The 14,031-nt window shown below is 41.6% G+C and overlaps 2 protein-coding genes across 7 annotated transcripts in view; both read left to right on the top strand.

Annotated features, from left to right (window-relative positions):
• The window catches only part of LOC129412097 (uncharacterized), an 8,059-nt gene extending 710 nt beyond the window's left edge, over positions 1 to 7,349 (top strand). Inside the window, exons 2-4 of one of the 6 annotated variants that reach the window (XR_008633575.1) lie at positions 103 to 167; positions 587 to 6,889; positions 6,980 to 7,349. Coding sequence is in view for 5 of the 6 variants with exons in the window: in XM_055165097.1 (XP_055021072.1) it covers positions 2,020 to 3,489 (1,470 nt within the window). In the remaining variant the exon portion in view is untranslated. Of the gene's footprint in view, positions 1 to 102; positions 168 to 586 lie in introns of all 6 variants that reach the window. The other 5 variants (XM_055165097.1, XM_055165098.1, XM_055165099.1 and 2 more) reach the window with 5 other exon arrangements.
• LOC129412093 (interferon-induced very large GTPase 1-like) overlaps positions 1 to 14,031 on the top strand; it is a 218,737-nt gene that overhangs the window by 56,701 nt on the left and 148,005 nt on the right.

Genomic DNA, 14,031 nt, shown 5'->3' on the forward strand with positions numbered 1-14,031 from the left:
ATATATATATATATATGTTTATTATAATAGTTTCATATGTTTATTGTCTGGACCTTGTTCTTCCTTTGAGCTGCTTCTTAGGACTTGTCTGACTCTTTGCAGGTATTTGGCCGTAGTCACTTTCCTTGTTGCCTCTTCAAGGAGCCATTTGCTTGTGGGACACCAAGGTACTTGTAACTGTCCTCAACATCTGCTGTTGTTCCCTCTGTGTGTTCGATCTTCTCTCTCTTTGTACATTTCTTGAGCCTGAATGACATTCTAGTGTCTGTGCTGTAGATCCTGCTGTAGTCCCTGTGGGACTGGGTCTGTGGGGCAGGACGAGGGTTTCATTTCTTAACTTTCCCCGTGAGCACAGACAGAGACACAGGTTCAAACTGACTAAAAACAGCACTGTGCAGTTAGGCCAATGCAAAAGCAGACACAAGTGAAGACATACTGGCTCTAATAGCAGCAAACTTATTGTTAAAGAATAAAAGGAAATGTTCACACATCTCACATGACATTTCTAAAGTGTGGGGTCACACAGTGAACCAAATGTTTTATAATACTATTATAATATTAAACTAGTCTATAATATTTGATACAGTCTCCAGCAGTCCTGAATAATCTGGAAAGCTACGTCCAAGTGAACAATTTCCCCCCTTGATGGATTCAACATTTATATTAATCTCACTGTGTATGTAATGGTAATGTAATGTTCACTTTGTTTACTCAATCTTATTATAATCAATGTATTAATAGGTGCACTTAAACAATTCTGTTTCTGAGTATTGCAGATTTCATGAGTTGCAGAAGGTCATAAAAGTCATATCCACTCAATAACAGGAAACATCTTGGGCGACCATTGCTCAAGGAAGATAAAATAAGGAAGGGCAGACTGACCTTAACTCTGACATGAACACACTGACCTGAAGTGTTATTTTTGTGTTTTGAAAACATAATGGGTATGTAAGCAAAAGGGAACTGCTCATGTTGTAATGTTTTTCATGTTCCCCCTCCCGCTCTGAGATGAGTAGTTCCCATGTAACTAGGGCTCCTAATACTGAATAAGAGACTTTAGAGGGTATTGGGTGAACGGCAAGTTACATGTAACTAAAGTTCTTCTCTCGGTTACTCCCTCCACGCGTGTAAAAGATATTAATCTCTTGTCTTCTCTCTTGTCAGTGAATATTGAGTATAGGTGTAAAGGTGAACCTATCAACTTGGTCCTTTGTTCGAGCCGGATCCCAATAGACCTGAGGACTCCAGCGGAGTGGTAGACCCAGGAAAGACTGTGCACAGCTTTGAAGACCTTTTCCGGGACTGGCTCTATGGCTTGGTTGGGGTCTGATGGTTGACGGGTTACCGAGAGAAAGAGACAACAGTGAGTAGGTCTTACTTTAAAAAGAACGGTGTGACTGAGGGTCATGCGCGTAGAGAAACCCTAATTATCCTAGGCTCCAATTAGGTACAATTAAAGGGACGCGGAGTCCCGTTATCGGGTAAAATAGTGATATTTTACTGGCAGATACAAAAGCCCGTGGTAGGAGAGCAGACTCCTAAAAAACTGTGACAGTAAGAAACGCAAGAAAAAGAAAAAGTGTGTGTGTGTGAAGTGTAAGTGGAGATTCTAAGCCACTAGGTGAAGAGTCTCATACCAATAAGGTTGGAATTTTTTTTGTGGTGAATTTCTGTGGATGCAGAGGCAAGATTCCTCTACCTACACTGCTAGGTTGAAGTGAGGAATACCACATTAATCACCGCACCAACCTACCACATCCCAGCTATAGAGACCTCCCTAGGAGTGGGACAGCTGGACTAAATTGAGTAAATAAAATGGGAAATAAAACTACAAAGTCGACTCCAAAAGATAAACTGCAGATAAAAGACTGGAAAGCCGTGCACGCAAAATATCCCGAAAAATGTACTAAATTAGATTTGTGGATAACAAAGTATAAGTTTGAGGGTGAGTTAAAATCTTAAAAAATAATTGAACTCCAATGTCAAATACAAGAAAAATGTAAAAATAAAGAAGGAGAAATGTGTAAACATGGTTACTATCATTTAGAGAAATGGCTAGACTTGGCAATGGCAAGAGAAAAGGGCCATACAGAAGCTAAACGGAGACAACAAATGATGCTTAGTGCAAAAGAGGAGGAGGATTTGGCTACTGTAGCGGCAGCGCCAGTAGAGCAACCAGTACAGCAGCCTCCGGTACTGCAGCCTCCGGAGGGCTTAGGAGCAGCACAGGGAGAAGAAGAAGACCCTCCCCCATATAGAACATACCCAGAGCTGCCTACTTACGATGGGGACGTAGGGCACGGCCTGGGAGCAAAAACCAGACACCAGACCAGAAGTAAGGGTATAATAATTGAATACAGCAAAGAGATGGGTGCATATCCTATAACTATTACTAAAAAGGTCAGAGAAACAGTGCAAGTACAGGATCCAGGGTTCATTACTCCCACTGCCCCGACGATGCCAGAGACCACACACAGAACAGCAGAATTGGACAGGGAGGAGAAATTAGAACAGGTGACAGACTCCTACCCTATGATCCAAGTTGCTAATCCAAGAGGAGGACAAGTAATTGACCTTAATAATCCAGGAGCAGGAAATCACCCAGAAACTATTTTGGTACATAGGCCTTGGACAGACAGTGACATAGATGATGCATTAAAGGGGATTGTTCCACCAAATGAGGATGTCACTGAATTTTTGGAAGCTATGGACCAACTGAGAAGCTCATATAATTTAAATGGGCAGGAGATAGAAAGGGTGTATAGAAAAGCTTTAGGACATCATTGGGCATCGGTTAAGGGGGACTGGACCTACATGACTGGTGACGCGCCAAACCAAGTGATAATGCCACATAATGAGGCCCAGCTTCTAATAAGGTTGGAGCGCTTAAGAGAAAGAATCCAGAACAGGTTTGCTAGGAGAGCAAATTATATGGAGATTAATAGAACTAAGCAAAGAGATGATGAAAGTTTTGAAGAATTTAGACATAGACTAACAAAGGTATTTAAAGTGCATAGCGGACTTCAGGATGTAGAAGGAGATGATAATTGTGCATACAGACAGCAGTTAAAAAACGCGCTGCATGCCAACACTGTCATTGGGATTAGAAATTGGATTGACAAACATTATATAAATTTTGCAACAGGCACATTGGATCAATACATTGATAATGCAATGCATGCTGATAAAGTGATAAGAAATAAGCAGAAAAAGGAGAAGGAGAGTAAGATTTTCACCCTGGAGGGCGCACAAATATTTTACAGTGAGAACAGGGGAAGAAATCAGAGAGGGAGGAACAGAGGTAGGGGGAGAGGCAGAGGAGGATATGTGTATCAAAGACCAAACCCTACTACTGTTGATAACCCAGAGGACAGAGACAGATGCTGGGTATGTGGGAAGATAGGTCACTGGAAGAGACAGTGCCCAGAGTGGAGAGGATATCAGACAAAAGGACAGGATTATGACAAATCACAGGGGACGGCAGCATGACTAGGCCGGGAGCCGGGGGGTTACTGGGTGGACGACGATGACGACACACCAGACCTATTTCCGGACCCAGGGGACTATGACTGGACCGAAGAAGATTTGGTAATGGCGAATAAACAGGCTTATGACAAAGATAAAGAGGTGGAAGGAGAAATACAGGTTGATTTACAGGCTGCATTAGGGCATGGACATGCTCTACCAAATATTACACTGATATTGAATGGAGTACAAACTTCTTTTTTGTGTGATACTGGCGCCTGTAAAACCACAATAAATGCAAAAATTCCACACATGGTGAAAAGTAAGGAGACAGTGACAGTGAGGGCGGCAAACGGAGAGGTCACTCATGTTTCATTGACGCAACCAGTAACTATAACAGACCCTAAAGGAAAGTCAATTAGACTAGCTGTACTATATTTCCCTGAATGCCCACTAAACCTGTTGGGCCGTGATGCATTGGCAGCTCTAGGATTAGTCCTAATTCCAGATGATGCAGGAAACATTCAGGTGAGAAGAATGCAAGAAATACGAACAAAAGACGTGCATGTGATACAAGGCCGTAAACAGCCCAGGTACTGGTACGGACTCTCATTATCTAATAATGACGCAGGGAGAACAGCATCAGCTTTAGTACAGGAAGCAAAAAATTCCGTTCCACAGTACCAAAGTGTAATGCCTGAAGATGCTTTACACGTGACGACCTGGTTCAAAAAGACACCAGGACCTGATCCAATTTATTTTCAAAACTTGCAAAGGGCAGGACCTGTAAAAGCTACCATAGCATACATTTATTCAGACTCATTTAATGTTGCTGCAGCACATGTGGTGATACACTGGAAAAATGAGGAGCAGAAACATTTATATAAGAACATTAATCCACCACATATTTCCCTAATAAAACCAGTTGAATGGGAATGGGAAAGTGTAGGAGATTTTATCAGAGAAAACCTACAATGCAAAGATTGGATTACTACTGGACCCACTACAGAGACTGGCTGCCACAATTGGGTGCGGAAGTCCCTGTACTGGGCAGTGACATTGACTCCATTTCAAAAAATACAACATCCTGATGACGAAGAACAACAGTTTCCCTGATATGTGCTAGAACTTACACAAAGAGACGAGGACCTGCTAAGTAAAGTACCGGAGTGCCTTTGGTCAAAGGGACCGTCTGATGTAGGGTTAATTAAAGGAGTAGCACCTGTCAAAATTAGGCCCAAATCTGAATATAGACCCTGTATAAGACAATATAAATTAAAACCCGATGCAATAGAAGGCATTAGGCCAGAAATTGAGAGCTTAAAAGAAGCAGGTGTGATAGTGGACTGTGAGGACTCACCATGTAACAGCCCAATATTCCCAGTGCAGAAACAAGCTCCCTCTACAGGTTGGAGAATGGTACAGGATTTACAAGCAGTAAACGAAGCAGTAATTCAACGAGCCCCTTGTGTGCCAGATCCACACACATTATTAAATTCACTAAGATCAGATGCCAAGGTATTTACTGTAGTTGACATTAGTAATGCATTTTTCTCTGTTCCCATTGACAAAGACAGTCAGTTTTGGTTTGCTTTTACGTTTGAAGGACGTAGATATACGATGACACGTCTTGGGCAGGGATATTGTGAAAGTCCAACAATATATTCTCAAGTTATGTCAACAAATTTGGCTAAGTTTAATCCGCCAAAAGGAAGCCAAATTCTCTTGTACGTAGATGATATACTTTTGGCCGCAGCCGACAGAGAATCATGTGAAATTGATACAATTGCTTTGTTGACATTCCTTGCAGAAAATGGTCACAAAGTAAGTAAAAACAAACTTCAATTCTGCCAAGACACTATCAAATACTTAGGACACTGTTTAAATGCAACAGGTCGTACGATCATTGCAGGTCGTAAGGAAGCAATATTAAATGCACCAAAACCACTAACAAAGAAGCAAATGATGTCTTTTTTAGGGTTAACTAATTACTGTAGACAGTGGATTGCCAACTACGCTGAAATAACACATCCTTTGAGCAAAATGATGTATGATGAACCAATAAACATGAATGACACTCTAAAATGGACGGAGGAAAGTGAAAAGGCTTTCATCGAAGTGAAACAGGTTTTAGTTTCCAGTGCAGCGTTAGCACTTCCTGATTATGATAAGCCTTTTGTGCAGATGGTAGATTGTAAAGGACATTTTATGACTTCCGTCTTAACGCAGACGCATGGGGATAAACTCAGGCCGGTGGCATACTATTCTTCTAAATTAGATAGTGTGGCTTGTGCAATGCCCCCATGTGTTCGTGCTGTATTGGCGGCGTCATTGGCAGTGGAAGCTAGTGCATTGGTAGTGCTTTTTCATACACTAGTGCTCCGGGTTCCACATGCAGTGTCAGCTTTGTTATTACAGACAAATTTTTCCTTCATGTCACCAGCACGACACTTATCCTGTATGTCAAATTTGCTGTCACAGCCTCATTTGACAATAGAAAGATGTACAACTCTAAATCCTGCCACTTTAATTCTCTGCGAGGAAGATGGGGAGCCACATAATTGTAAAGCATTGGCAGAACAAACTACTAAATGTAGAGTGGATTTGTTAGAGACGCCATTGGAGTACCTAGAGGGGTCCCTGATGAATATAAACTAGTTGATCAAGTTGCAACTGGATTTGAAAATCTTCCTGTAATATCAGCCATAATACCAATCACTCCTAATAAAAACGCAGACCGAATTAACTACATCCACTACAACGTCCAGAAGCTTGGAAACTATACTCAAGAAGGGTTAGAAGCAGTGCATGAACAACTCAGTGCCACCTCCCTCATGGCTTTCCAGAATCGCACAGCTGTTGATATGCTCCTATTAGAGAAAGGAGGAGTTTGTGGAATGTTAGGAGCAGGACACACATGTTGCGTTGTCATACCCAACAATACAGCTGCGGATGGAAGCCTGACACGTGCTATAGGTAGCCTGCGAGCTATGAATAGGCGCCTAAAAGAGCAGTCTGGGGTGAGCACAACCTTCTGGGACGACTGGTTGGGTGTGTTTGGTCGTTACCGGGCACTAGCTTCTTCAATTCTGATATCAATCGCAGTATTTGTATCCATCTTGACCTTGTGTGGATGTTGTTGTATTCCCTGTCTCCGTTCATTAATCAATAGGTTAATAACCACTGCCATCGCACCCATCACCGAGGGAAAAGGGGTGCCGATATACCTATTGGAAGGCAGTGATGAAGAGGACCCTGAAGGAGTACTTCCAAACCTATTCCAAGAAACCTCCCAGGTGTAAGAACGAATGAACCTGTAATTAAAAATCCAAAGTGAAGTGATTACAAGGTGATGACACAGTTTCGATAAACAGGAGGGAATGATGGATTCAACATTTATATTAATCTCACTGTGTATGTAATGGTAATGTAATCTTCACTTTGTTTACTCAATCTTATTATAATCAATGTATTAATATGTGCACTTAAACAATTCTGTTTCTGAGTATTGCAGATATTATGAGTTGCAGAAGGTCATAAAAGTCATATCCACTCAATAACAGGAAACATCTTGGGCGACCATTGCTTAAGGAAGATAAAATAAGGAAGGGCAGACTGACCTTAACTCTGACATGAACACACTGACCTGAAGTGTTATTTTTGTGTTTCCTGTAAGCAAAAGGGAACTGCTCATGTTGTAATGTTTTTCATGTTCCCCCTCCCACTCTGAGATGAGTAGTTCCCATGTAACTAGGGCTCCTAATACTGAATAAAAGGCGTGGAGAAACGAGAGGAGACTTTAGAGGGTATTGAGTGAACAGCTAGTTACATGTAACTAAAGTTCTTCTCTCGGTTACTCCCTCCACGCGTGTAAAAGATATTAATCTCTTGTCTTCTCTCTTGTCAGTGAATTTTGAGTATAGGTGTAAAGGTGAACCTATCACCCCTGTTCTCCTCTCTAAGGTACTCACGGCTCACTGTGTGTGAAGCTTCATTGAGCCGTGGCTCTTGTCTGGGTTTGGGACACATGGTTTTCAGTCTTTAAATGAAATTCCTCAGTGTCCACGGACTCACCCGAGTCAACAGATTCTGTAATGATGAATTATAATTGATGAATTTAAGTATCTTGGTGTTACCTTGGACTCCACTTTCACTTTTAAAAAACATGTAAAAAACATATCAAAAATTGTTAATTTTAATATTCACAATTTTAGGCAAATTAGAGCATCATTGCCAGAAAATGCAGCTAGAATGTTTCTCCACAGCAGGATTCTCTCTCATATTGAACACAGCATCACTATCTGGTCACTGACAAACATGACAACCTCCAAAATAATAAAATCACTTTTTTAAAAAGCGTTAAAGATATTTGATAGGAAATCTTTATCGTTTCATCATTGTCTCAGACTACAGAAGTATAATATCTTAAGTTTTGGAAATTTTCTAAAATTTAAACTCTCCTGCTCAGTCTACAAAGTCTTAAATGGAGTCGCTCCAGCAGCTCTGGGTGAGTTCATTAAGTCCAAGTCCAGCTCTAGTGGTCGGGGAACAAGAGCCTCTACCAGAGACGACTGTGCAAAACCCTTTAGATGAACAACTTTCAGTCAACAGGTCTGATCAGTCAAGGAACAGAAATCTGGAACAACATCCAGCTGCTAGAAGAGACTCCACCACATTCAGTTCATTTAAAACTAATCTGAAACGAAGCTTAAAAGAAACCAGATGTGTGATCACTAATGTTCTGCTCCTGTGTAAATGTCAGTGTGTGTGTCATGCTCATGTGTTTGTCTATTGTGATGCGTTTTATGTTCTTATGTTTTATGTGTCTCTGACCTGCAGGACGACAGATGAAAAGTCGCCTTTGGGCTAATTCTGGCGTATTTACAAGTATATGTTCATGAATATGCATTGTCCCTTTTAAATAAATAAAACTAAAAAAAAAACCTAAAAAGATAGAATAGGGAGAATTTAGCAGCAGTTTCCTGCTTTATAGAGAGACTCTGGCGCACAGGACCAGGACTATAGTCAGAGAATACAGCATCCCCAACAAAGACATCGTCCACAGGAAGACCATAAGACAGTACAAGGTCTAAAGTGTGTCTGTGCGTCTGTGTAGGAGCTTGTGTCAAATTAAAACCATCAACTAAATCTAAAAAATCCCTCACCATGGACTTTAAAGGACAACACACACGCACGTTAAAATCACCAACAATTCAAATCCTGTCACACCAAGTCAACATAAAAGCCATAAAATCTGAAAAGTTTTTGATTAAATCTTTGTTGTGCTAAGGTGGTCTGTAAACGACAGCACACAACACTGGCTCAGTCTGTCGTAACTCAAAGCAGCTCACTGCAGCTCGTGGAGCCACGGTGGCTGAGTAGCACTCATGCCTCACAGCAAGAAGGTTCTGGGTTCGATTCCTTGGATCGCCCGGGCCTTTCTGTGTGGAGTTTGCATGTTTCTCCCTGTGTCTGGATGAGTTTCCCCCATCAACCCAAAACACGCTACAGGTCTCCAGGAAGAACAGTTGATAGTCAAAGGTCAGTTAAAAACAATCAATCAATGAACCTGCCCAGGGACGACAGGTGGAAATTAACACTGATGCTACAACCTGATGTACAAAGCATCTCTCCTGTTAAGGTAAATGCAAAAATTGTGCGCTGTCCCTGTCTCAAATAAATAAATAAATAAATACATTTCAAACGAGGCAAAGGAGACTGATGGTAGAATTTTATAATAAAAACAGTTCTTTAAAACAGTGGCAATACTGCCGCCGCAACCAGTGGTTCTGGGGACGCTGATAAAAGTGCAGTTTGGAAGTAAAAGCTCAGAAAAAACTGCAGACTCACCAGTGTTGATCCACATCTCAGTTAAAAACAGTAAATCTAATAAATGCGACGTGAAGAATTCCTGCAAGATGAAAGTCTTGTGTGTGACAGATCTTGCATTTAGAAGTCACAGGTCCTGTAGTCGCTGGAGCTTCCCGACCCAACGGCCAGAGAGAACCAGGGGTCACACCACCTGAAGCCTGGAGTGAAGAGCGGTGGCTCAGGCGCAGCACATAGACATCCTCCTGTTGTCCAACAAGGAGTCCAAAGACTACCAGCCACACGCCGACTGGAACAGGCGTGCGCCTGAAGACAAAGTCGGGGGAACGTGCCAGCCGGGCTTTTAGCTTTACTCGCCGGTCAGCTCGCACTCCTCGGCGTCCTTCCTGGGCATGAAGGAGACAGACAGGAACGTCCACCAGGTAGAAGGAGTCTGACATATTTGCGTTATAAATAGCACAAAGTAAAATTTTCTCTTATCATTAACAACTTGTGGCGACCGTACACCAGCAGAGAGCTGATGGGTCTTATGACAGTCATTAAAAACGTCAGCGTCAGCTCGAGGATGCACGTAAACAATAGTAAAAAAAAACTGCTGTTGGAACTCACACGGCAAGTAAAAGGGCTGAAGAGAAACTGACAAAAGTTCAGTGTCTGGAGTAAAGATCTTCTCTCTTTTCAATAGTTTTACAGTTCCTTTAATTTATGTAGCAACACTTTCAGTCACCAATCGTCTTGTTATTTGTGTCTAGTTATTTCCCTGTTATGATCCAGTGGAGTCTCAAAGCCGCTCAGTGACAGATCCTCTCAGTCTGAGTCGTTGAGTCAGGATTCTGTGAAGAAAAGTAAGCAGGCATTCTTAATCAGATCAGCTCATCGATCTTGTTTCAGGTTGAGTTTGTTCCTCAGCAGGATGGAGGGGAGAGCAGGCAGCCTGCAGCGATCCTGTCTGTTTTTACAGTCCAATAAATATGAACCAAAGACAAGAGTGGAAGGATTAAGAAATAAAATAAGAAGAAATACATTGAAAAAACACATGAATCCTAAATCAGTGAAACCTTTAAATCCATCTTTCATGAACAAATGTGTCCATATTGTTCTAGAATGAAACGTGTGTGTGTTGAGAGTGGACAGGCCACTCACTGCTGCTGTGTTCTGTTTTCTCTCCATCAGATTTCTGTGATTTCACTCTGGATCCAAACTCAGCTCACAGGATCCTCAAAGTGTCCGACAACAACAAGAAGGTGACATGTGACAGAGGAGCAGCCGTATCCAGATCATCAGGACAGATTTGACGTCTGGCCTCAGATTCTGTGTTCCACTGGTCTGACTGGTCTCTGTTACTGGGAGGTCGAGTGGAGTGGAAATGTTTATATATCAGTGTCTGACAGAAGAATCAAAAGGAAAGGAGTTGGTGGTGACTGTGGATTTGGACACAATGATCAGTCCTGGAGTCTGTTCTGTTCTGAAGTTGGTTTCTCTGTTTTTCATAATAACAAACAAACCCTCCTCCCTCAGTCCTGCTCCTCTTCTGGGAGAGTGTCAGTGTTTGTGGACTGTCCTGCTGGTTCTCTGTCCTTCTACACAGTCTCCTCTGACCAACTGACCCACCTCCACACCTTCAACACCACATCCACTCACACTCTGATCCCTGGGTTTAGACTCGGGTGGTCTGAAGACTCCTCGGTGTCTCTGTGTGCTCCGACAGACTCACTCTCCTCACTGTAAAATACTACAACATTTTTCATATGTTTTTACGTCACTGAACAAAAAAAAACAATGTTAATTGTGGAGTTTGAGAGAAAAATCCTGCAGACATGAGCCTCACTTCAGTGTCTGGATGAAGATAAATGTCCAGTGTGACAGATCTGTCTGGGTGTTATATGGGACCAGAACTTTATAAAGTTCTCTCTGTCTCATCTGAAGCTCATGTGTCCTCCACTCAGGGACTAAATCACTTCAGCTCAAAATCAGGTGAAAAAACACAATTCTTTTGTGTAGTTTATTAAGAACAAAAGAAAATTCAATTTTGTCACAGGAGCAAAGTTTTAGATGCACGGTTAGATGGAGACACACGTGAAAAAAAAGTGTTGAAACAGTCTGAAAACTCAAGAAAAAAGACAAAAGTGATTCCTCCCTCTCCTCTCTCTTTCCTCAACTTTCTCTCTCCTGTTTCTCTTCTTCTTCTCTCTTTTCTTTCAGTCCATATTTCATTTGTTCCATTCCTGCTGTTTTTGCTGCTGTGTGGCTGTAAGTGAGGTGGCCTCTCCACAGATCTGACCTGTAACCTGGCCTGGTGGAGTCTCCTGCTTGTTTCCATGGAGATGTGTAACTGTGATGTTGTTCTTAGTTTTACTGCTCAAAAATATCCAGAGGAGCCAAAAACTGTCCTCAAGTAAGAGTCACGTTACTTCAACATAATATTACTCAAGTAGAAGTACAAAGTAGAGGTAAAGTAGAGTAAAAGTACTACTGGAGTCAGAGTGTTGTGGAAATCTTTCCATCATAAATGCTCCATCAGATGTCGACTGTTAAGCGACGTTATCACAACTCTTGATTCTTACGTGTTGTTTTTAGACGTCACATACAAATAAATCAAGTGTGTTGATGTGTGGTTGTTAATCTGAACTGTGATCCAGGTACAAAACTCTGACCTCGTGCTCCTCATATGAGTCTGTTGTTTATGTGGGGGAGTCACCAGGATGCACATTTTAAAAGACATTTCTGACACGTGTTTCCATGGAAATGAGCCCAAAACCCAGGAAAAGCTCAAATATTCCTTTATTGTACCTGTAATTGTAAAACAGTGTTCTTCATGAATCTGCCACACGTCTTTAAAGGTCTTAAATAAGGATCAACCACAGAAAACAAAGACAGTGTCACACAGTGGCCGAGGTGCATTTTGGCCTCTACACTTTAGATCAGTCTGAGCTTGTTCTTCTCCTGATTGTTGAGCCAGTCTTGTGTTGACCTGTTCTCGGATGAGACGAGGTTTTATTGGATGTGTGTGGATCATCCCTGTGCCTTCTGCCCCCGTGGGGTACAAACACTCTGTCTGTATTGTTCTGTCACAGTTTAGGGACAGACTCTGTCAGGGACACGTCCTTTTGGGATCGTGTGCACATTTGCTTCAATAAATCACACTCCTTGAATCACAACCACTTTTCATTTCTTTTTTCATGTTTGCAGTCTAGAAATTCCACAACAGGACGTAACATCTGAATTATAATCTGAAGTGAATGTGATTTGACAAAACATGAAATAAATCCCAAAATCTGGTGTTTCCAAAGGACAGACACAAAAATGAGACAAACTCAATCAGATTTGAAGCAGCTGCAAGAAACACAAATGTTCAAATCATTTCATTTTGTCACATGAAGTTTTTGTCCCTTTAGATTTCCTCACAGTGGGAAGAGGAACAGGTTTGGCACCTGCAGAGTTGTGGCGGCCTCTAGTGGTGAGGCTGGAGACTGCAGTGCAAACATCTAAAGTCGTGTTTGTCACTGACGTCAGCTCTGCTCCTGAAACACACGTTTTTAAAGAGGAGGTGTTGTGATAAAGTGACTTTTCTGAGCTTTGTCCCACATTATAACGATGGACTATGGAGATACTGTCTCCAAAAGATTTATACAAATAAAACATGATTTATATATAAATATACACACATTTATTAATATCCAAATACAAACATAAAAACATGACATACAAATAAATAAATGAATTTGTATAAATAAATGTGTATTTGTAAATATATTTTTGAGATGTGAAAATAAATCTGCTTGACTTTGTATGTGGAGTCTGCATCTGAGGATTCTTTTTGAGCTTTTCTCTTGACAAAGTCATTTTGAGACGTTCTTACCAAACGCCTCTGTGATCTTCAAATAAATATCACCAAATATGAAGGTGAATACACCCTCCACTGAACAACCAGCAGATGGCAGTGTTGTCTAAAGGTGTTGTACAGCCACAGTTTGTAAAAAGCTCAAAGTCGTTTAATGACATTTTTCTAATATCAGTGCAATGTGTGTAAAATAATACAAAATAAGTATTACTTACAGTAGATGCTGCGTGATCACCGGCTCCATATTCATCATCCACTCCACTTTCTTCTCTCTGACTCTTGGTGAGGTCGGACGTGTTTGTCTCCTGCTCTGTCTTCTCTTCTGTTTTGTCTCGGTGTCTCTGTCTCGTCTCGTGTTTTTAGACTTTGAGAGATTCTCTCTGCTCTTCTCTCCCAACACAAATTAACTCTGGATTTTATAACTCGGTCACTCAATGCAATTGACAAAATTTTTTCAACGAGAAACTCGGGGTCGAGTGAACCTCCGTGTCCCCACAGAACTTTCCCCGTGTGATACTGGATGGACGGGTGGAGAACTGGTGAGTCGTGTGTCTGGCGTCTCTCTGTGGAGGATGTACAAACATCTGTCTGTTCACAAACATGATCACAGGTCGTTTGCTGATTGGATCAGGCCCTGATTTTTCTAAAAGTTGGGATCACCGAGGCGGCTCTTCAACGCTCCACTTGGTCGCTCGGTCTAACTGAAAGTGAAAGTAAAACTCTGAACTCATGAACTGTGACTATGAGTCGTATTTTGGAAGGTTGTTCTGCCTCGCACCACATGTTGGAAAACATCATGGAAAAGTTAACAGTTTGATCCCAGACTGGACGGGACTTTGGTCTTGGAGCTCAGTGTGGAGAACATCTCTGAGAGACTTGAAGCTTTATAAAGGCTG

This window comes from Boleophthalmus pectinirostris, unplaced genomic scaffold (assembly GCF_026225935.1).
Source record: "Boleophthalmus pectinirostris isolate CB_2022bp ecotype Guang Dong unplaced genomic scaffold, ASM2622593v1 HiC_scaffold_7, whole genome shotgun sequence".
NCBI lineage: Eukaryota > Metazoa > Chordata > Actinopteri > Gobiiformes > Gobiidae > Boleophthalmus > Boleophthalmus pectinirostris.